Source organism: Zosterops lateralis (assembly GCF_965231275.1).
Source record: "Zosterops lateralis genome assembly, chromosome: 6".
NCBI lineage: Eukaryota > Metazoa > Chordata > Aves > Passeriformes > Zosteropidae > Zosterops > Zosterops lateralis.
In genome coordinates, this window is record NC_139761.1 from 36671630 (window position 1) to 36693589 (window position 21960).

General features: G+C 40.4%; 2 protein-coding genes across 7 annotated transcripts in view; one reads left to right on the top strand and one right to left on the bottom strand.

Moving 5' to 3' along the window:
- Positions 1 to 1746, top strand: part of ZNF106 (zinc finger protein 106) — a 48860-nt gene extending 47114 nt beyond the window's left edge. For all 3 annotated transcript variants that reach the window (XM_083863878.1, XM_083863879.1, XM_083863880.1), the window contains exon 22: positions 380 to 1746. In XM_083863878.1, the coding sequence (XP_083720004.1) occupies positions 380 to 436 (57 nt within the window). In that variant the 3' untranslated portion in view covers positions 437 to 1746. The remainder of the gene's footprint in view (positions 1 to 379) is intronic.
- Positions 1747 to 1871: 125 nt separating this feature from the next.
- CAPN3 (calpain 3) overlaps positions 1872 to 21960 on the bottom strand; it is a 30416-nt gene continuing 10327 nt past the window's right edge. The window contains exons 7-24 of one of the 4 annotated variants that reach the window (XM_083863882.1): positions 20955 to 21038; positions 20501 to 20586; positions 19806 to 19883; positions 19190 to 19350; positions 18469 to 18638; positions 17824 to 17835; positions 16490 to 16698; positions 15951 to 15987; positions 14952 to 14966; positions 13656 to 13757; positions 12206 to 12283; positions 11458 to 11515; positions 11130 to 11194; positions 10011 to 10079; positions 9380 to 9458; positions 7823 to 7939; positions 7288 to 7346; positions 1872 to 6659 (exon numbers count right to left, since the gene is read on the bottom strand). In XM_083863882.1, the coding sequence (XP_083720008.1) occupies positions 6633 to 6659; positions 7288 to 7346; positions 7823 to 7939; positions 9380 to 9458; positions 10011 to 10079; positions 11130 to 11194; positions 11458 to 11515; positions 12206 to 12283; positions 13656 to 13757; positions 14952 to 14966; positions 15951 to 15987; positions 16490 to 16698; positions 17824 to 17835; positions 18469 to 18638; positions 19190 to 19350; positions 19806 to 19883; positions 20501 to 20586; positions 20955 to 21038 (1506 nt within the window). In that variant the 3' untranslated portion in view covers positions 1872 to 6632. Of the gene's footprint in view, positions 6660 to 7287; positions 7347 to 7822; positions 7940 to 9379; positions 9459 to 10010; positions 10080 to 11129; positions 11195 to 11457; positions 11516 to 12205; positions 12284 to 13655; positions 13758 to 14951; positions 14967 to 15935; positions 15988 to 16489; positions 16699 to 17823; positions 17836 to 18468; positions 18639 to 19189; positions 19351 to 19805; positions 19884 to 20500; positions 20587 to 20954; positions 21039 to 21960 lie in introns of all 4 variants that reach the window. The other 3 variants (XM_083863883.1, XM_083863881.1, XM_083863884.1) reach the window with 3 other exon arrangements.

A 21960-nucleotide genomic window follows, 5' to 3' on the forward strand; every position in this document is an offset into this window, starting at 1 on the left:
CCTTCCTTTGAATACTTTCCAAAATATGGGACGGATGGAGGTTTCTTCAAGAATTAACGAACAGTAGAATCCTTGATTTCTCTTTAAGTGCTGGCTTTGGATACGATGTGTTCATTTAATTTGCTCTTCTAAACAAAAAGGAAACTGGTTTTTATTTGCCTTTAATGATGTGGTATGTGAAACACTTTATAGATGTGATTTAATAGCTTGAAAATGATAGTATTTATCTTTTTTTAGAAGCTTTAAGACAAACAAATGTATATTATCTAGAATGTCACTTTCACTGAGGCTTCTAGAATCTTTTGCAAAGTTTGTTTTGAGTGTTTTTGTGATGATCATAATGATTTTTTTTTAATTGACTTCTCTGGTTCTTTCCTAGGATGCTGTAGGACACATTGAAAGACATGCTGAGGATGACAGCAGGATTGACTCATGAAGCTTTTCACCTCCCACATTGGGAAGTAATTTTGTACGTCAGAATTATTCCAAATAACATCAGTTTCTTACTCCAGTCTTTCTCTTTCTTTTCCCACTTGGAATCCAAAAACCGAGTGGGGCTGAAGTGCATTGCTACGGAGACTGCAGGTTGTGTTGCACTCTGTAGAAATAAGGCTGGTAACTAAGACTTAGCCCAAGTTCTTGCAAGTTTTTAATTCATTGGTGGACAAGAATATTCCTTCCTCTTGTCTGCCTTGTTTTTTTTGTTGTCTTTTTTCAAGTGGTTTTATTTGTTTTTTTAAGAAGCGTAGTCCTTGTGAAGTCCAAAGGGGTGTTGAAAACTTAGATTACAATAGGTGCTGCTGTTTGCAAACTCAGCTTGAAGCCTATTATGGGTCTAAGAAATGTCAGGTTTTGTTGTATCCAATTTTTTAGCCGATTTTAATAAAATTCTGCAAACCAGAATATCACAAATTCTGACAATGTAACCTGAATTTCCAGTGTACATTTTTACTTCCTTCATAAAAATAAAAGTTATTTTATGAAGACTGGGATAAATTAATTTTTTAATGTTAATTGTAACTTATTTTTTATTCCTTATGTAAAAATTGCTATAACTGGCACAATATATATACAGTGATAGATACCATACCTTTTGAGGTATTTTGTTTATTTTGAGGAAAGTGATTATTTCTTGAGAGAGATGCCAGTAGCAGCAAAACAGCCAGAATAGTGTCTCTACTGATGTGCTTTGCAATCTTAGTCTTTTTCTGTATAGGTCCTAGTGTATGGGGAAGAAGTAAGGGGTGTTCGATTTTCTTTTAGTTAAAGAGCAGTGTAACCACCACTGCTGTATTGAGAAAACACCATAGTTGGATTGCTGATTTTATGGAATCTTAGTGACTGAGCTTTGCAGTCCCATATCCTCATGGCATAGCAAACCAAGAAAAGTGCAAAGGCACTGTGTGTCTGAGTGCATCCACTTTGGTAGTGTTTTGTTTCTGTTGTGAAATGGCTTAATTGGCTTGGGCTATATGAAGTTCATGAAAACTCAACTGGAAAGAATGGAGCAGGATTTAAAAGTCTAAATTTCTCAAGCAGAAGCTGAGGATATGAAATGCATATTCTCCTAATGCACAGAAAGTACCACAGAGAGGCCAGTGCAGAAGGGAAGACTGTTTGAACTTGCCTGGGTTCCTTTGCAGGTGTCCCCTTGAGCGGGATCACTTCATCTGGTGAAGTTCAGTTGAAATGCCCTTCTGGCACTTGCCATCCCCTCTCCCCTAATGACACTAACTTACCAAAGAACCCTCTTAGCACTGAGACTAATCTAGCAGGGAGCTTTGTGTTCACTTTTGCCAATCTTTCTGTTCAGGATAAAATAAGCAGAGGTTTTTCTAAGCTGTAAGAGAAGGTGAAGACAGTGAACTGAGCTGTTTATACACAAATTCAGTGCTTTTCAAAAAAACCTGAGTAGACTGTTTTTACTGGGTATCTTTTTCACAACCATTTTCAGACTTGTCAACCATAGACCAAGTAAGTTTTATAGCCTCATTCTCTGACTGTAAAGAAGCCTTTTTAGGCCAAGAAAGTGGATGATTCAGGACAGCCTATGGATGTTCCACTGCCATCAAATCAAGGAACTTTCAGGGCCTTCTCTGGAGCACACTGGTTTTGTATTATCTCAGCAGACAAGCAGAATTGCTCTGACACTAATGAATACTTTTTGTGAGACAGGAGTAAAATACAAATGAGATGCAGTAGCATCCTACTTTAAAGACATGGGAATCTCTGAGGTTCCAGTGCTTTTGTGGTGATTGATTTTATTTGTTTACTTTATATTAAGCTGTGGATAGCAAAAAAACCCAATATGTGGCTCAGACCTCAGGCTGTTCTGAGGGTTTTCTTGTTTTGGTTTTTGGGAGATATGTGTGTGTGGTTTTGGTGTTGGGCTTTTTTAATCTTTCTTTCTGTGGGATGTAGATGAAGCAATTCAAAAAAAAGCGTAAAGTTTGGGTAAGTCTTTAAGCAGTGTAGATGTTTTATGGTGGAGGGTGTAATGCTCTCAAGTCTGAGAGCATTTGTTTGGCTTTTTCATGACCTAAAAGCAGAAGACTGCATAATACTTAAACCATTTCCAAAGGTGTTGATATTCAGGAGTTCTTCTGGGAATTTTTTGAACCACTATGAGGGAGCATGTAAGTGTAGCATAAACACGGTGGGCAGCCCAAGCTGTCCTTCATGGACTGTGCTGTAAGTGAAGGTGTGGAAGTGTGTCCTGAGGACAAGCCTGTGGAGCAATAGTGGCATTCTGAAAAACCTGTGTGAGAGTAGATTTTGTGACTTCTCCCTTGTGATTCCTTACATTCTTTCAGCTGTTTTCAGGAACATATAAAGATCTTTCTCAGTAGATGTTGCAACAAACACAATTATTACACTTTATTTGCATTCCCGTTTGCTTGTTGGGTTTATCTTTTCCGGTTGGTGGAAGCAGTCTTTCTTTTTGTGTGGTCCATGATATTTCCTTAGCTGTCTTGAAAACAATCCTCCTGACTAGTCTGGGCTACTGAAGTCTGGCTTTAGCAGTGGTGTCTTTTGCTACTTTGTAGGTCATTTCAGATACGTTTTAAGAATCCTAAAATGGGTGAGGGAAAATAGCAGAGCTGCATGAGTGAAAAAAATTGCTTCATGAATCAGAAACAATTTTTTAAAACCCTCAGGGGTTCAGAGGAAAATGGTATACTATTTTGTCATGAGGCTATCTTAAAAGGATTTGTTATAAAGTTGTGCAGCTGAGGATATTCCCAGGTTTCTCTGGAGTTCTGTGGAGAGGTTTCTTGTCTGTTCACCTGGAATTTGGTGCAGATTTCACAATTGACCATTTACTTCTTCTGGAGGCAATTGAAGAAGAGAGATACCAAACTAATGTTTGTTTGTTGGTTTTCATTAATGAGATCCTCTCTGGTCTTGCAACTTGGGGTCTTGACTCGTGACATACCTCTAGTTGAAGAATGTAGTAACTTTGGAAAGGTGAGCTGTGTGACATTTAACACTGTAATATTTGCATGAAGAGCAGTACTGCACATCTGAAGCCAGTTTCATGACTATTTATTTTTAGTTTTGGTTTGTTTTTTATGCAAGTAAAAAGTTGAGAGTGGAAGAGTGAGTAGAGTGAGGATTTATTTTGTGGTTACTGTGAATTTTTTATTAATCAAGTGTTAAAAAACAAGTTCTGGACTTGCTACATGGCTGACTACATGTGGCAGCCCTTTAGGGGCCTTTTGGGATTGGTCTATATTAGTTTCTCCTTTCTCCTTCAAATTTCAGAGAAAAATAACAGCTATCTGGCAGTGCAAAACACTCTGGCCTAAAACTGCTGCTTCTGTACATGGAAGGGGATGGAGGGAAAACTTCTGCATCTCTTGGTACAAAGATGCATTCAATATCCAGGCTTCTGCTTACCTTGTTTCACTTATATGTTAATTACAGACTTTAAACATATTATCAGCACATAAATTAGCTTCTGCAAAACAGCAGGAACTTTGCTGTGTGGTGTGTTTAAAGTAGTGCAGTTCTTAATGCACACTTTCAGACAGTATAGTCATGGTGGATCAAGGTAAATGATAACTGCAAACTTGCAATAAATGGCAGGGGATATGTTATTGTTGGGAAAATACTTTTCCTGTAAGTTGAATTAAAACACAGGTACAGGTGAATCCTGGTTTTCAGGCTTGTATGGTACTATAAATCAAGCAGTCAAAGGTTTCCAGAGTTGCAGAATATGTGAGGAAGGATAAGGAAATGGTTTCAGCTACTGTTTGTAAAATAATTAATCCTCAAAGAGCAAACTGTGTAGGTATATATTCTGTTATATTCGCCTGCCAGCTTCTCAGATTTCATTTTGCTGTAATGTTAAATGGTCTTTTTAAAGAATGGAAGTGGAATAAAACAACTTGATTGAATATTTAATAATTTAAACTGTGTAGAACGTGTGCACAGATGGATCATGGTTTTTTTCTCTCACTTCAGTACGAAGCTGTGAGTGTAATAATGAAACTTTACATGGCAAAAGAAGAAATGAAAAAAATAAAACTCTTTATATTGTTATGGTTTGTCTGTTTCTCCTTTGTTTTAAATGGAATGATTCTTTCACAGGATTTGGTACAACTTGACTTTATTCTGGATTTTTTTCCTGTTCTCTGAATGCTGGATAAAATCAGAAAGGCCACTGGCAGGAATGTTACAGGTGTGCAGGAATCTCAAACCTAGTTATTTGGCAGAGGAATGAAACTCCACCCAGCTGATGCCTCCAAGTTGATGTGCTGCCTGTCTTGCTTCATGGCTCATTTCAAGGGAAGTTCTCTATAGCTTGTTGGTAGTTCACTCACCAGGACTGTAAGGACCAGTTTTGAGTTGCCAATTAAAAATCTCAATTTGGATCTTTTGACTGATAGGTTTTGGTTTTTCTATGAACATCCTAATTAAGAGCATCTCTGCCACACTTGTATGGAAAATTAATACCTCAGTGGAGGTAAGGTATGGCTGGAAGCCAGGGCTCCAAGTGTCCAGTCATCTTAAAAATTATTTGGGTTAAAAAAAAGTTGAATTTGAAGGAGAACACCTTTTCTTTAGATAAATTGTAGGATTTTATTCCTCTTTCAGAGTAAGTTACAGTGCAAGACAACACTAAGAACTTTATAGTCAAAAGGTTTTCTGCTTCATAGTGACCTTTCAGTTAAATGTACTACTCACTGGAGTAACTTTGAGTGGGTGCTACGATTTGTTTTTAAAATTTTGCTTTACATTAATGGATTGCTTTGCTACTTTCTGCCACTAGAGAACTAAATAAAATGTTCTCCTGACAAAGTTTGGTCTTCCTTACATGTTTTGTTTTTCCTTCCATTTTTTTTTATGTTGTACTTGTGAAAACCTGTCATCCTTTAAGCTGGTAGCAAGGGAACCTCTTAAGTAGTTTTTTGGGGGGTGTTTTTGGTTTTTTTGTATTTTGGTTTTTTGTTTGGTTGGTTGGGTTTTGTGGTTGTTTTTGTTTGGGTGGTGTTTTTTGGGTTTTTTTTTTAATGTATTCAACGAGTAAATTGGCAAATATTTGAGATGCAAAGATAATTTCACACTTGCCATAAACTCCAAAAGCTGCTGTATATTCAGGAGTATGGTGGAAGAGTGCTCAATATTTCATCTCTTCTTTCAGAATAAAACAAAAAAGTCTAGGCCAAAATCCAGTTGATTTTATTTTTGGTTCCATTAAACTAATTGTACTTGCCCATTGGAATAATATTCACAAAGCATTCATGCTGACACAGTATCTGATTCTGCTACAAGTCATCTCTTGTAATAAAGAAATGCATGGTAGTGTTGGGAAATAGGACTTGGGGTGGAGGAAATACATGTGTGTAGATATATAAATTTGTATGTAGAAGAGGTTTTCTGCCTCGAATGGCAGTTAAGTTTCTCAATGTTATGAGGGAGGCGGTCACGATGAAAAACATTTATAATGTCCACATATGTAATTAGGATGGGTACTAAAAGTGAGAGCCAATTGCTCTGTTCTGATACTTCTGCTGAGGCATTAGATCAAGCTGTACTCTGGTATTGCAGTCTCTCGTGCCCTACTCTCCCATTTCTACATAGCAGAGATCCAACCTGCACAGCCACATCTGTAACTGAGTCATTGGGTTGCATACTGTTAGTGTAATAGGCACAACCTCATGTGAAATATTCAGTAAACATCACAAAGAGATGAAAGGATAGTACCAAGAACAGGACAAAGAGTTAATGACCAAGGTGGCAGTAAACACTTCTGACTTTCAGAGTTAGATACAGTCCCAGTTTCACCTGACTTGAGGGAAGACCTTTCCAGTTGTCGGCAGAAGCAGAACAATTATATATTCTCCTTGTCTTCACCATGCAGAGAAAGCTTAATTCAGTCATCAATAAATTAATCCTTGTTGTTGAAAGGAAAAATGTCAGGATGTATAAAAGTTACAAAATATGCACTGTCCTGTCCAGTAGAGTATGATTGTCTCTGTTTCCCAGGGCTTCTTGCCATGTGCTGTTCATCTTGGAGAGTGAATGACATAATTAGGAAGTGCTCCTGTTTGCCCTGGGGATGAATGGTGCTGGCTCCTTGGAAGTCTTCAGTGTGTTCTTGATGAAGGTGGCCGCTGGCTCTGGTGTTATGCATACAGCGTGAGTTGCAGCCACTGAAAGAAGAGTTAAAGGATGGAAGAGCTGTTGGTGTCTTCCCACAAATTGTATGAAGACACCATCATCTCTTGCTGGAAAGCAGCTACTTGCTGTCACTTAGCATGAAGTAAAGTGGCAGTGGGGAATTTTCTTGAGTCTCTTGCTCCTATTTCTCCTTCCCTTGCAAAAAGTGAAGGATCTTTTTAACAGTCTCCCTAACAGAGGACATACTTTGAAGTTGAAACTTTCTAATTCTTAATAAGATTAAAAGGTAAAGAACTATTCTAAGCCCCATCATCATTTAATACCATATCACTGTGTTTGATCTAAATTGCCTCATAAAAAAAAAATCTCAAAAGTCTTTTGATGCACTTTAAAGATGATATCCAGAGGCTGCAGCCATTCCCTTAAGCACCAACTGGAGTCTTACAGAGCAGCAGTTACTGGCAGATCATGGATGTTTTCTGTGTAAAATTGGTAGCAAAAATTTAGGAAGTTTTGGGGTTTCTTATCAATTGGGTGGCAATTTCAGACAAACTCTATTCATAATAGAGTTCTCCCTTGAAAACATATACAATGATTAATACAATTAAAATTTAGTATTGTGACGTTGTGTGTTAGACATACTCTCATAAAGCAGTTTACCTCTAGGACATTGAGCTTAATGATGCCGTCTCCATCTTTGTCAAAGGCGTGGAATGCCCCTGAAGTAAGGAAACAAAAATACAGGGAGTAGATTAGGTTACTATGTGAGTAAAGACGTTCCCAGACAGGAAACCAAATGGTGCTCCCATTGTGAAATGCCAACTTGTGCAGATCTTTACTTGTGGGGTCAGCAAGTGTTTCTGCTGCATTTTTCTTTAGTTCATTTAAGGAGAAACACAGTGGTTTCTTTTATGTTTGTAGAAGACAACTTGTCATCTTAGATTCCCTAAGCACATATAAAGAGCTTCACACCTAGGTACCTAGTTAATACCCTACATAGGCAGTAGTGCTGTGAACAAACTTGGCTGTGAGTATGATGGGACTCTGAGCAATCTGGTCCAGCACAAGGTGTCCCTGCCCACAGCAGGGGGTTGGAACCAGATCATCCTTAAAGTCCTTTTCAACCCAAACCATTCCATGGGTCCCTGGCTGTGTTGGGGGCCGGAGGGGAGGCAGTGTCCTGGGCAGCACTCACGGAACATGGCGTCCAGGCGCACGAAGCAGCAGATGAAGCTGTCAAAGTCAATGTTCATGTTCTTGTCGGCGTAGCGCATGGTGATGATGTCGTAGAGCTGGTTGTTCAGCCGAAACCCTGCAGAGGAGCAGAAACAGGGCACAGCTGGGCCTCGGACGGGGAATGCACAGCTGCCGGAGGGGTCTGGCCACAGGCGCTCCCCTGGCCCCGCCGAGGCTCAGGCTGGGAGGTCCTGCTGCAACTGCTAAACAAAATGAAGTAAAGGTATAAAGAGATTCACTGTGTCCAGCTGCCTTCTGAAACCAGGAGCAGTGTTTTGAAGTTATGATTTGAGAGGCCTCAGCTAGGCCCGCTGAGAGAAAATCAGCCAAAACTGGGGGACACAAGGGCAGGAGGAAGGTGCTATAAAAGCACCATTAAACAGTGGTCAGAAAATAGACAAGGAGGCCACTCCTTGCTGTGGTGGGAATGAACTTTGGCACTGAATGCTGCAGCCTGTGCCTTGAAAGGTTCTGTCACAGTTTGGGTACAGCTGTTTGTTGGCTAAATGCAAGGTCATGCACAGCTTATGTGCTGTAAGACTCTGAAATGTTCTTAGTTCTAAAGTCAGGGCAGGAGGTATTTAAATATTTTCTGTTTTTACAGTGACAACGTCCGTGGTGAGAACAGAAACACGGAAAATAAAAATTACCCATATTTCTATCACAGCAAGAGTCCAAATTCAGGTGTAGTTTTGTTTTTAGTAAAGGATTACAGAATCACTGAAGTTTTGTAAAATACAATGTAGCCATTTGTTTCTGTTCCTTGATGTGCCTAAACACTAGTGAAAATGAAGTGTCACTGAAATCATCCCATCTAGGTTTATAGTGATATTACAGATTTTCTGATCAAAGAGGTCATCTCGCTCCCTTAGAGACCTGGCAAAGACATTTTTGAGGGGAGGATGCTCCCCAGGGGAAGAAGCACCCTGGTGTGTCTGAGATAAGCAAGAAAAGTCCAAAGTCTCTCTTTTCAGAATGAATTTCATTAACTGCAAGTTTTGCAAGAATACTTTCCTCTCATTGTGCAGGTAGAAGGGACTGAACCCACAGTGGCTCTGTACTGAAGAAACATTGACGTGACTCAAGGAATGTCCACACAATTGCAAACTTGGACAATGGACATGGACCTGCTCCATCTTGGTTTCAGTGCCTATACACTTAGGTTGAAGATTTTCCACCATTCTTTGTTTGTTACTTACACAAATGTATAGAATCCACAGCTTAAATGAGAGTAAATGTCTTCAGTACTCCCTGGTCTCCCTGAATAGCAGGACCCTGAGTAGGACATCCTTAAGACAGCAAAGCATTAAAGGGGAGCTGAAAAGATCTGGTTAGTTGGCAAGACATACAAGGCTTGCCACTTGGATATTTGAGAAGCTCTGTCTGGGGAAAAAAAAATTATAATTTCTCTAGGATCTGTCCTTAAAAGGCAGCACTGTCTTCAGTGATGTCACCCTGTGATGCACCAAAACAAAATAAGGTTTTCAGCTGTTGGGCACTGCACTGGGGAAAGTACCTGCATCATTGACCGCGTTGCGCATCTCATAGCTGTTAATGGTTCCTGAATGATCCGTGTCATAACGCTTGAAAATTTTCTGGAAAACCAAAAAACCACAGAAAACAGTAATAAAAACTTGTGCTTCTCTTGAATGCACCCACTGAGTGGATATGGGATGTGTGCCTCAGGCACCTGGAGGATTTGCCACATGCCTTATATTGCCACTTCTGGGCAGTCTGGGTTGTTAGCACAGAGTTCCTCTCAGTTGCAAAGTAAAATAATTTAGATCCAATCTCTGGGAAGCACGAAAACTCTCCCCTTGAGACTCTCCTTGTTTGACTTGAGTTTGTGCTGGTAATCTTCTCTCTTGATTGCCCTAATTAAGCTATTATTGAGGCCTGATTCTAGTTCCCATCATTCTCCTCCTTCAATGTGTGTGCCCTGTGCTATTTATGAGGGGGAAGGCTCTACATGAGAGATTCAAGCTATTTGCTTAGGCAAAGTAGGATAAAGAGAGAGATTAGTTTTCATTTTTGAAGCTAATTTGTAATTATTTTTTAGTCTTTCTGTTTGATGGAGTGTACATGGAGAGCTTTGGATTTCCTGTAGAGCACTTGCACTGTAGAAGCTGTGAAGATATCAGCAATACCTGCCAGCTTTTAATCTTGTCCCAGAGATGTCGAAATTCATCAAAGTTTATCTTCCCTGAGCCATCTGTCTGTGATGCAAACATTCAGGTAAAAAAACCAAACAATATTTTTAGGATAAAATAGGATATTTAGGATAAAATTAATTGAGTCTGCAACTACTGGTGAAGAGATGAGTGTGAAACTGGGTTGGGGATCTCCTCAGCACTAAGAATTGACTGAGCTGTGCAGCAAAATACTTGTAAATGTTTTGGTTATTGTGGATAGGATAGTGCCTCAGAAGTGTGAAGTGACCTGTATTTTGTGTAGAAGCAAGCTTCTGGTACAGGACACGGCTTTGCCTCTGGAACTACTCTAAAAGTGCATGAGTAGGATGCTTCAGTGGGATCTTCTGAAATACCTCCAAATGTGAAGCTCACCCAGTGCTTTTTAAGAAAACTGAGCTTTATTCTGGAGTGAAGCTCTTTATGCCTTGCTTAAAATGAATTGAGAAATAAGCAAAATGTTGACTAAAGCTCTTTTCAAAATTGTGTTTAGGCTGCAACCATTATGGCTGTGGGTTGAAGTTACACTTTTATTCTGGTTATTTTTGAATGCATTTACATTCTCTCAAAATCATGTTATGTCAAACTGGAAAACTGAGAGTGGTTGTGGCAGAGCTAACCATGTAGCATCTTAGAGTGTGATTTCTTGCACTTGTTCCAGACAAATTCTGTCTGCATTGCAAGGTGAGCACACAGTAGAATATGTGATACATTATAAACTTAAAGAGATAAATATACTAAGTTTATTGGCAAGAACTATAGTTCTGTTGAATTTGTTTTAAATATAATAATCAAAAAACCATGCTTTAGTACATAATATGGCTAGTCTCTGATACCTAAAGAAGAGTGCCATACTGATTGATTTATTCTGTAGCTTTCTTTTTGGAGATGTTTTTCTCTGCCAATTATGTTGATGTTAAGATGACTGAAATTAAGATGTGCCAAACAAGGGGTGCTTTTTTATCTGACTAGAGAGTACAATTTGCTGTTTTGTTACTAAGTTGTGTGTGTATGTAGTGGTGAGAAACAGTGAACTTGAGAGGTTTCAAGCACTCTCTTTTCACCGGAAAAGGATACATCCATTAAAGCAATCATGCTGCGGCAGGATTCCAATTCAAACCCTTCTGACCTTAGGTCCTTATCTGAAACAAATTATCCCAGGTGAATACAAATCATGTAAATCAGCAAGTGACTTTCCTCTCAGGTGTAACTCTAATCAAAGTGAGATCATCTCTGTGAAAAGTTCAGCCTGTTAAAGTCTCAGATGCAATGTCCATGGAAATGTAACTAGAAAATTTCTGAGTTAGAAAACATCAGTAATTTTTAGAGTGCAACTCGGGGTGGGGAGTTATGCTCTGTCACAGATTTTTTTGTCCAGGGTTAGTAAAAACATGCTCAAACTCACGTTTTTTTACGACATTATTGAGAACATTCCTAAGTTCCTCGGCATTGATCTCCATGTCCTAAAGGAAATATGGTGAGAATATTGTTGGTTACAATGTTCTTTATGAAATGTAGCTTTATGGATAGATATGCTAAAAGTCTGAAGTCTTTAGTCACTTTTCAGTAAAGCATATACATATTTCAAAACAGAGGGCATTCTATTTCATGTAAACATTAGTCCAACTCTTTCTTGAGGCTGCAGTACAAGGTAAATTTGAAGTTACCATACAATTGTACTCATTAAACTACAACTAGAAGAATTAAAATTTCAAGCCAGCATGTAAATCAAATAGCAAAATCAGAAAACTCCTCTATCCCATTTGCAGCCACTTGATTTATGCGGTTCTTTGATCTGTTTTTATCTTTAACTTCCCTTGTTAAGCATATACCAGAGGGCATTGCATTTCTAGCTTATTTATACTTGCTGTGCAAAACAGTATCCTATAGGAGAAATAGAAGAAAAAGGCTGACTTTAAATGTCTCCCTCAGACACAGTGGGAATAGCTTATACATACATATGAGGGTAGCTGTACACTTAATGGGGTTTTAATTTGATTTTACTTATGTCAAAATTGCAAAGAGAATTTGATGGGAGGAAGTGCAAAGGAAATTTTAATATTCAGTGTTTTGAATCCATGGATTAGTTGATTTAGGAGCTGTTGTGGCCAGGCTGCTTTGAGGGCAGAGACAGGGATCGATTCCATACTCACATCCCCTGCAATCTGTCGGAAAATATTCCTGAACTGTTTCTGCTCTTCACTCTCCTCATGAGCTTTTGTTGAAGAACGCTGAAAAGAGACAAGCAAAGAAGAGATACATCCTGAGCCCAGTGGAGAAGAGAAAGGGCCTGGATGGCTCACTTTCCCTTGTGTGAGGGATCATCTTAGTGAATCTGGAGGCCTTTGGAGGAATGGGTTTCCCCATGTTTTTGTTAATTCTGTTCCTTAAAACTGCCAAATATTTAATTTTATTTATTCGTACCATTGCTCCATTTTCTATTTGAAGGAGCCTAAATAATTACTTCCACTGGCAGTTATCTTCTAATTTTTTTGTTCCAAAATATTGTGAAAGAGAAGTTTGGAGCAGAAGATGCATATCAGAGAATCAAAGAATGGTTTTGGTTGGAAGGGACCTTAAAGATTACCTTGTTCAAGCCCACCTGTCATGGGCAGGGACACAATATCTGACTCACAGCTGCCTTGTAGGCTACAAATGATGATGTGAGAATTCTTTATGATGTGGGGGGACTCTTGCTGAAGACAAATGGCATATGGGACAGAGGAAAACGAGGAACATGAAGCTTTCTCAGATACATGGAAAGTACAAACCTGAACTCTGAAGCTGATACTGAAAATGGAAATGAAAATTATAGGTAACAAAATGAATTTCTTGGCTTAGTTCTTGTTTTTCTTTGTCTAAATGCAGAGGAAAGTTTAGGCTGTTTCCCACTTTGCCATCTGCATGCTCTGGCAGTCATGGAGCAGAACAGCACTCTCCCTGTAAAAGATGCTCTAGCCATGCCTCCAGATGCCACAAGCCTGGATGTGGGATCTGGCTGTTGGATATGTTGTCTGACCCACCTGCAGGCAGAAACCCTGAATTTGCTACTCTGGTTTCCCTCTCTGGAAGTGAGGGAAAAGAGGTGGGGTGCTGGAAAAGATGGGGGGGGGGGGGGGGGGCGGGGCTGGATCTCCTGGGTTTACCTGTCCTTTGTCCTCTGGCCAACAGGGACTAGGATAGAGGTGTGTAGTTGGTAACAGGAGAGGCTGTGGTCATTGCCAGGAGTTTCTGCAGCCTTTGGGTGCAGTTTGTGCACTGCCCTCTGTGAAGCAGTACTGCCTCAGGGGGCCGAGTGGCAGTGAGTTGGATGTGGAGAAGGAATCCCTCACAACTGGGATATGACAGAGAAACCAGGAGATGTTTTCAAGCAACTAAATCCTCCTGCATTTAACCTTCAGGTTAAATAACTTAAGGGACAGTCTCTCTGTGCTCATGCCCATTAGATCCACATAAACCAGATGTGAGTCATGTTAAGATTTGATGAGAAGCTGTTTAGTATCTCAGGACACCTCTCTGCCCCATTCCTATGCTCTCCCCAGCCACTCTTTTGTGGTAGCCAGACCAAGCTCTATTTCCCCCTCTGCCACTTGCTGCAGAAACCTTTTTCCCATCTGCTTGGGTCTTTTCACCATCTTTGCCAGCATTTTCGTCTGCTGTCAGCTCCTTATTGCTGTTCGCTCTGTCAGAAACGAAGATGATAGGCTAGAAGAAGAGGAGAGCAAAAGAGAAATGGAAATTACACAAGAAATAGTGGGAAGGAAAATATTTGGTCACAAGCATTCCGTGGAAAATGCATGCAGCAACAAGTCCTGCTCTTGAAAGCAGAAAAAGAGAAGCCGTTTCTTGGAATGAGAGAAAAGAAAGGATTTTAAAAAAGGGTGGAAAAATTTCTGCAGTTACTGCTTTTCTCATGCTAAAAAAAAGCTGCAAAAGTCTTTTTGCAAAATAGTGCAATTTCTGGATTCTAGATTTTTTTGTCAGAAAGACAGTAATTGAACACATTTGTTGTTTTTGTTTGGGGTTTCTTTGTGGGGTTTTGTTTTGGTGTTTTAGTTGGGTGATTTTTGTTTGTTTGTTTTGTTTGTTTTTGTGGGGTTTTCTCCCTGTTTTTAAGCAAAGTGAGCCTCCAAGATTCTCATCACCTAAACTGATGAGCTTGCCCCTCAATGAGGGACAGTAGCCCTGAAAACAAACAAAATGTGAATCATACACAGAAAAGGAGTTATTTGTGTAGGAGCTTGTTAATTATGTTCTTTCTCTATACTGATTGTTGAAGTTCTCAGCTATAAGCAGCCATGTGCCATTGTTCTGGTTTGGTGCATTTAAACAAGGAAAAAACTGCTACATGATGTGAATGTATTACTCTAGAGTATTAATTACAATCATCCTGTCTTGGAATTAAAATATCTCATTACATTTTCAAGGTTCAAAATGTGTTGTGTCGAATCAAAAATGGAATCGTGGACTTTGGTGAGTAGAAACTTCAGGAAAGGGGAGTGGCTGCTGCACTAGGCAATGGAAACAAGTGTCAGGGCACATCTGGAGAAGGGGTGCTTTTCACTAGCAAGGGGTGTTGGGTTGCCTATGAAGGGGGCATGAAGGAAGAACAGTTTGAGCAACCCAGAGGACTGAACTGATAAAGCTGAATAGTTTGTTGCCCTTTCACCACCCTTTTGAGTGAGAGGGGTATATGATGCAAATGCTATTTCATTGGAATCTAATGTAAGAAGACAAAATCTTTGCTGCATGCAAATGGCCTCATACCCAGCACCCTTCATTAACTAGGGCAGTTTCCAGACACAGAGAAAATTATAATACCAGGGGACTCTGCCCCTGCTCATGCACTGCACATGCTCTTTGCCTTGCTGGCACTTAGCACATTGCATAGATACCTACCTTGCCCTTTTTCTTCTGTATGAAGAGACAAAATTAAAAAGTGCTTGATCAGATTATGCAGAGCTGATGGCAAACCTATTTTTATTTAATTTTTCGTATGTTCATTTTTTCTAGTTCCTATACTCATACAATTTTTCCCATTCTTATATTTATACAGCTTTCAAATCACTAAAAAGGAGGGAACATGCACCCACCAAGAAATGGCATACTGAAGGAAACACATTACAAAAGCCATACCAAATCTATGTCTCATCTCATCTGAGGCTTTTGCTTGAATAAAATCTCTTTAGCTCTCAGTATTCCTTTTCTTTTTCCCAACCTGCCAGTGCAGTGGAGATTGAACTTCTATGCCCATAGATCACTGAATCTGAAGTGACAATTTAATTGCTTTGTATCTGGACAGTTATTTTCCACTATGACAAAAAACAAAAGCATCTTAGAGCAAGGTTTGATGGAACTCAATTCTCTGCATTTCCTCTGATTTTTTTTTCAAGAGTAACTGTACTGTTAGCTCTAGTATATTCCCACAGATGTGTAAAACTCCAGGGTGAAGAGTTAGAACTTGTCATGGATGCTATTTTGAATCAGAGTACTATTAGGATTCCCCTTGAGAAAGCAGGTAGTTCAAAATAAGGTAGTTTTTTTCTTATTAGATGAGATACCAACTTCACAAAGAAAGTGTCTCAGAGCACAGAGCTAGACCTCCCTTGATAAATGGACAATCTCCATTGATGGAGGCAAAGACAATGCTTAGCATCCAGCTTCTTTATGCCAGGACCACATTTCAAATCTGCAAAAGCATTCTGGTCTGAATCAAATTCAGAAAGTAGCATATATAAAAAGTCTCAACAGAAGTATCTTGATGAGAAAAAAGATGAGAATTTGTGATAAGCATGCTGTCATGCAGCTGCAAAGGATTTCCTGCTGTAGGTTTCCCTAGGTATTGTGTTCCTCTTCTCTCTACCCCTATACACAAAAGAGGACCCAGACAGTACTTACCAATGGACGCTCTGCCTCAATCATGTTTTCAACCTCCCTAAGTAGAAAGCAGAAAATAAATAAATCAGGAAAGTGACTGTTCCCAAAGTTGCTTGTTTCTTTAGGTGGTTTCTAAGCAGCCACTTGAACTTTCCAAGGAGCCAGTGGTGTGGGCTGACTTCCAGCATTACAGCTGCAGGCTCTAGGAGTAGCTTTTTCCCAGTTTGAGCTGAACATCCCAAGTACCATTTCCAGGATGGCTGCTGCCTGGCTTACTCCTGTAAAGAGCCTTTATAACATTGAATGTTTCTTTAGTCTTAGTAAATGGCTAATGGCTTGTTTGCAAAGGATATCCTGCAAGCAGTAAGGTTCTCCAAAGACGATTCAAAGCAGGTTCTTGTTAGTCTATAAAGTAAGCTTGGGGAAATGAGTTTGCAGCTTGGAGTTTCTAATGAGGTTAAGAAGATAAAAAACAGGGTGTAGCAAACTGGTAACATGACATTAGCAGAGTAGCAAGGTCACTCCATCTATGTGGCCAGATAAATATCTCTGCAACTTACTCTGAAAGACTTCTTTTCTCTGAGAAGACCCTGAGGATGAATTCTCCCTCCTGGTGGGGGTCATACGTTGATGGGATGATGACATACTCGCTGGGAGGCAACCGGAAGCGCTCAGAGATTTCTCGCATGTTTATATAGGTCTTACTTCTAGCTTTGGAGGCATTGTAGAGGAAAAAATCCTTCTGCAGGTGGTGCTTAGTACCATGCATCTGCAGAACAAATGAGCCAATTTGTCTTCAAGGAAGCCTTGCCCATTGCCCCAGTGGGTTGCCATGCAGTCAATGCACAGCTGGGACAGAAAACACAGGAAGCAGCAGCTTAGCAAGCACAGGACTCAGTGATGGTGGGTAGTGGCAGGTACAGAGCCTGTCACCTTTAAGTTGCTACTGACTGAGTCTAGCTGGCTTCTGAGAGCTGCTCCAGCTGCAGATTGTGTGGCTGACTTCTGCTGTGGAGGCATTTGTATCTGACTCTTTTGCTAGATGCTGGGTTATAGTTATCAAACCTCAGGAAAGCTCACTTTCCTTGGAGGGTGTATGGCAAGGAATGGTGAAAGCAAACTCCTACATGCAGAGTGGTAAAGTGAAGATGCTTTCAGTGGAAACATGTCCTTGTCTAGACAAAGCATGAGTTCTGTATCTGCTAAACAAATGCAACAAACATCGCATTAGTTCAAATATGAAAATTAAGCCAAGAATTGTGGGCTAAGAACTATTGCAGGCTGTTTTTTGAGAAATAACAATCTGCAAGATAGTTGGCAAAGACAACATTCTCACTGTCATCCTCATGCTTTCCAGGTAACAGCCTTCAGGTGAGCTTGTTAGCAAAACTTGTGATGCCAATAATTCAGCTACTGTCAGGCTCAGAAAAAATGGAATCTGTATTTTTATTAAGCTTTCTTCAATTTCTGAAAATACTATTAATGTAGGCAATCAAAAAATATCAGAATGTAGGTGATTTGTATTATTTTTAGGAGGAAATGCAAGTGGCTTAGGGTGATTCTGCATGGAGTGCAGAGGCTAAGCCCTCACAGGCACTGCTTCCTGGATCTCTGACCAACTGTGCAAGTGATGGCCAGGCCACCACAGAAGAGAAAAGAAACACCAAGGCAAAGGTCCAAGTGAAAATGGGGTGCAAGTGAGAAGGAACTAAAAATTACTCAAAAAATGTTACTAATAAACTCTCAAACCCAAAAAGTTAGCAGTTCTACTGCTGTTACATCCCTGAAAACAAACTTGACTGGACAGTCTCCTGCTGACTTACTGACAAGCACTACAGTAACACTAGTTGTGGTTATACACCAAGATGTCAATCTGGCTCCATTCTGCACATACCTCTTTGGGCACCTTAGGGAGAAACAGAGAGAAGAAATAGTCAGAGCTGCAAGGGGAGGCTGCATGTTTATAGGTCACACAGAAGGGCATTCACCTAGAGTTCTAGGGACACAGTAATTAAAATGCCCACAGTCAGACAAGCACTTTCCCTCTTCCTTTCTAGGTTTCTTGGCATCTACATGAAATCAGCTAAAATCTGAACCAAATATGTTTGTGCAAAGGAGTGAGTAAATTGACTTTTTCAAGTCAATAGCAGGGACAGAGTTTAATTGCTACATATTAGTATTGGATGTCTGTTTCCTTTTTCACTCATTGGCACTCTTCTGCCAATTAAATGCTTAGTTTCAGAAAGGACAAAAGGGAGATTGAAGAATACATGGAAAAGAATATGCTAAAATCTGGCATTAGGTCTCTATAAAAGCCTACAAAGTGTCTCACTTAATAGATGGGTAAAACCTGACTATGGTACGAGCAGTTAGAAAGACTTGAATTTCCTTCCTCTCTTCCAGATTTTCTGACTTCTTTGCAAAGCAAAAATTGCAAAAATTGATGTAATCAGCCCGAATGATTCAGTGACTCTCTTGGTAAATGCGTACTTTCAGGATTTGCAACTACAGTGCAAAGAGCAAAATCTAGAGCTGTTACCTCATAGATGGCAAAGCCAATGGTGTACAGGTTGGCTCCCAGCTTGCGCTCTTTCCTCCTGTTTTTCTGCATCAGCGCAACAAGGAAGCTGCAGATAACCTCTTCATCCTCAGGATCATCATCTTCCTCCAGGAGCTTCAAGCGATACTGGGGATTGGTCCAAAATGTATCTGTGAAATCCCACCAGCACCCCAAAGAAAACACATAAAGCTTCAGTCTTCCAATGGTGTTCATGATCAAAGAGAACTTTTAAGTTCTCTCCCTACGGCTCCTGAGGGAAAGGCTAAAATTGGCTAAGACATACATGGGGTTTTTTACATATTATGTCTGTTACTTAGTTCTAGCATCTGCCTAGCTAATGAGGTTATATGGAGAACTGTCATCTGATAAACTTCCAAAGTCCCTAAACCTATTCTAAACCACAAAGGTGAATTTCCCAAGTGAAATCTAACTGTCAGGGTGAAAATTATCCCTTTTACTTGGGGCACTGTGAAGTATTTGAACAATGATTTATCTTCGCCAGGGGTGCCTTTTGGGCTTACGATGTTCTGTTACAGCGTAGTGACAGATGATTTCCAGCTACCAGTCATATGCCTTGTCCACTGAGGAAGCAAGGCTTTTCCTATGGCTGAGCACTAACCAGGCTGTGGTACGACTCAGCTTTTGGGATCTAACCTAGTCCCCATGAAAGAGGCTATATCTCTCAAGACTCTTTGCTCACCTGGATAATTGCGGCAACCTCCAGCCGAGCAGCCTCTCACCCAGCGTCCTTCGTTGACTGACACAGTCCAGGTCTGGAATTTATCCACTTCCAGAGTATCAGGTGTGAGGTTACAGATCTCAAGCTTTGTGAAGTGCCTCATGAAATCTTTAAATGATATCCTGGAGGAATTCAGGGTAAATTGAACTGAAATGCCTTTACATGATTGGCAGTTGTCTGAAAGACCCTGGGGAGGTGGAGGACAGTGACCAACAGCACTGTTTGTACTGGGACAAGTTTGCAGTGAGAGTGCCATGTTTTCCAAATGCTTTTGGTCTGCTGGTTGGTCAGTTACCACAGCTCCAAACTCAGGGAAACTGAGCTGAGAGGATGGTATGTAGGAAGGGTGATGGAGACCTTATGGAAGTGTAGCACAATTAGAAAGGCTGTGCTGATGGCACTGAATAATCCCTGGCAGAAGAATGAGGGGATCACAGAGCAGGGCTTATTGGGAATATGAAGGGGAGCAGAGATCACTGCAATGGTTTTAGCAGAGTTGTAGTAGTACAATGTCATTCATTTTTGCTATGATTGCATATTTCCTAGAGAAGCACTGGTTTTAGACTGATGTTCTCACCAGAATTCCCCATCCTCCGCGACCTTGTGCTGCAGGCGGATTTTCTCTGCTTCGTCAACAGAGTCCCACTCCTCTGACCTTCAAAGGAGTAAACAAGTTAGCTTAGGATTTGCGATACAGTTTTCATTAGTTTCTACACTTTAGCCTCATAGAGTGAAACATTGCAACTATTTGTTCTCAATACTATCCTTTTCTCCACACGCCCAAATAAAAGAAGCAATTGTCCTACTTCTCTCTGCCTTCCTCTCAGAATTCCTCTTAGCAGCTCTCAAACATCTGCTGAACTGTGTTAATTTTACTTAGCTTGAAGAAAAGGTGTTTGCAGATTATCATTGACATACCTATTGAAATTCCTTTAGGCAAAACACTGGCATCCTGCTTAATTCAGTTCTTTCATAATTTAAGAAATTTTTCTACTGTCACACTGTGTTTTGAAAATGGACAATAAAATCAGATTTAATGAATCATTAGACTGGCTTCTGTCTTAAGTTCCATTTATTAAAGCCTCTCTTAACATCTTACTAGGTACTCTTTTCATTTTTACAGCTTCAGCTAAGCACTCAATCAACTTTAAAATGGCAACAAAGACAATCCAGGTACCTCATTACTGAATATTAGGGTCATGCAAAAGCTGCATAAAGGAAAATACAGCTGCAATTCCTTTTTCAAATCATGTGAAGCTCTGTTTTACTCACTTGTCACTCCAGGCTCCATTCCATTCCACCTGGCCCCAGGGGTTTCTCAGCCTTACCAGACGTATTTTTTCCCCTTTAAATACTGTCTAATTGAAAAAAAGAATGCAACAAAAATAGACTGAGAGTAGGTTCAAAAGAAGATGTTCTACCTGTCACCACACCCTTCAGTAATGATGCTTTTCTGGGCCATACCCCAGCCTGATCTTCTTGGGGTGACTATGGGAAAGCTGTAAGACCAGGAGCTGGCTGCCTGCGACCACCTTTGCCCAAGTGGGCATTTCCCCACAGAGCCAAAACTTGGATAGGTTTCTTTGTCCACAAGATTTTTACTTATTTCAATATAATTTTGATTTCTTGGCTCATGATCAGTTTGGCTTTTCATACCTCCCATGGCTTTGCTGCCATGCTGCGGTGGCTGCAGCTGTGCATAGCTGGAGGGGAGCGGCGCACGTACCTCTTCCACGGCGGTCACGGAGTAGGCGTGCCCTTTGACGAGCCCGCAGGACATCCGTGTCTCGTACTGCATCGGCACTATGGTCTGGTGGACAGAGAGAAAAACCCATGGGACTTGGGCAACAGGTGATGCCACCCAGGGGTTTCAGAGGAAGGGTGGCACCGTTCAGGTGACAGGATCTTTTGCCTTGTTCTCCTCTTTGTGTTTGTCAAGGTGGTCGAGCTAAGTGCCCATAGAATTCACGTTGATGGTTAGAAAAGAGTGAAGTATGAATTAAAAATGGAAAAAGTTGATATTATCAATTGGAAAGGACATTTTCTCTTGTTGTTTTCCCTTTTTTTTGTAGGCTATCACTTTTTGTGCTTGGGACGTGGCAGGATATTGCATGCCTAATCAAATAATTAGCTTTTTGTATTAGAAGAACTCTTGGAGGCCTAGAAGGCCTTTTCTAGGATAGTATGTTCTTGTATAGCTCAGTAAGGTTATTACACATGAACCAGGTAAACATCAGAGCAAATCAACACCTAGGATACTTTCATCTTTCCACCTGGTTCCTATCTTATCACAATAACACTCAAACACCCTATTTAATACACTGTTCCTGCTAACTGACACTATTTTATTGCATCTAACTTTCAGGAAGGGCATAACTGTGTTGCTCAGGTGTAAATACATTTGCTGTCTTAGTCATCAGCTTTTAGTGTGTCTGATGGATTTTTACTTGTTTATCTGTGAGACCTGGAATTGGAAGCAAGATGTCAGATGCACACAGCCTGCTGTACTTGTACAAGAGATCTCCAGTATTGGTGAGAGGGGCAGACCCTGCTACATGGACCACGAGCAAAACTTCCCCTTTTGCTTTGTGTCTGTTGCTGAGAGATGCCTGCAAGTCCTGTCAGTAACTCTGTCACCCCTTCTTGACACATCTGATGGCATGAAAAAGGCAGGCTGGATCCTGGGGACAATCAGTAAAGTCACACAGAAATGTTCTCAGCTTGCACAGGGA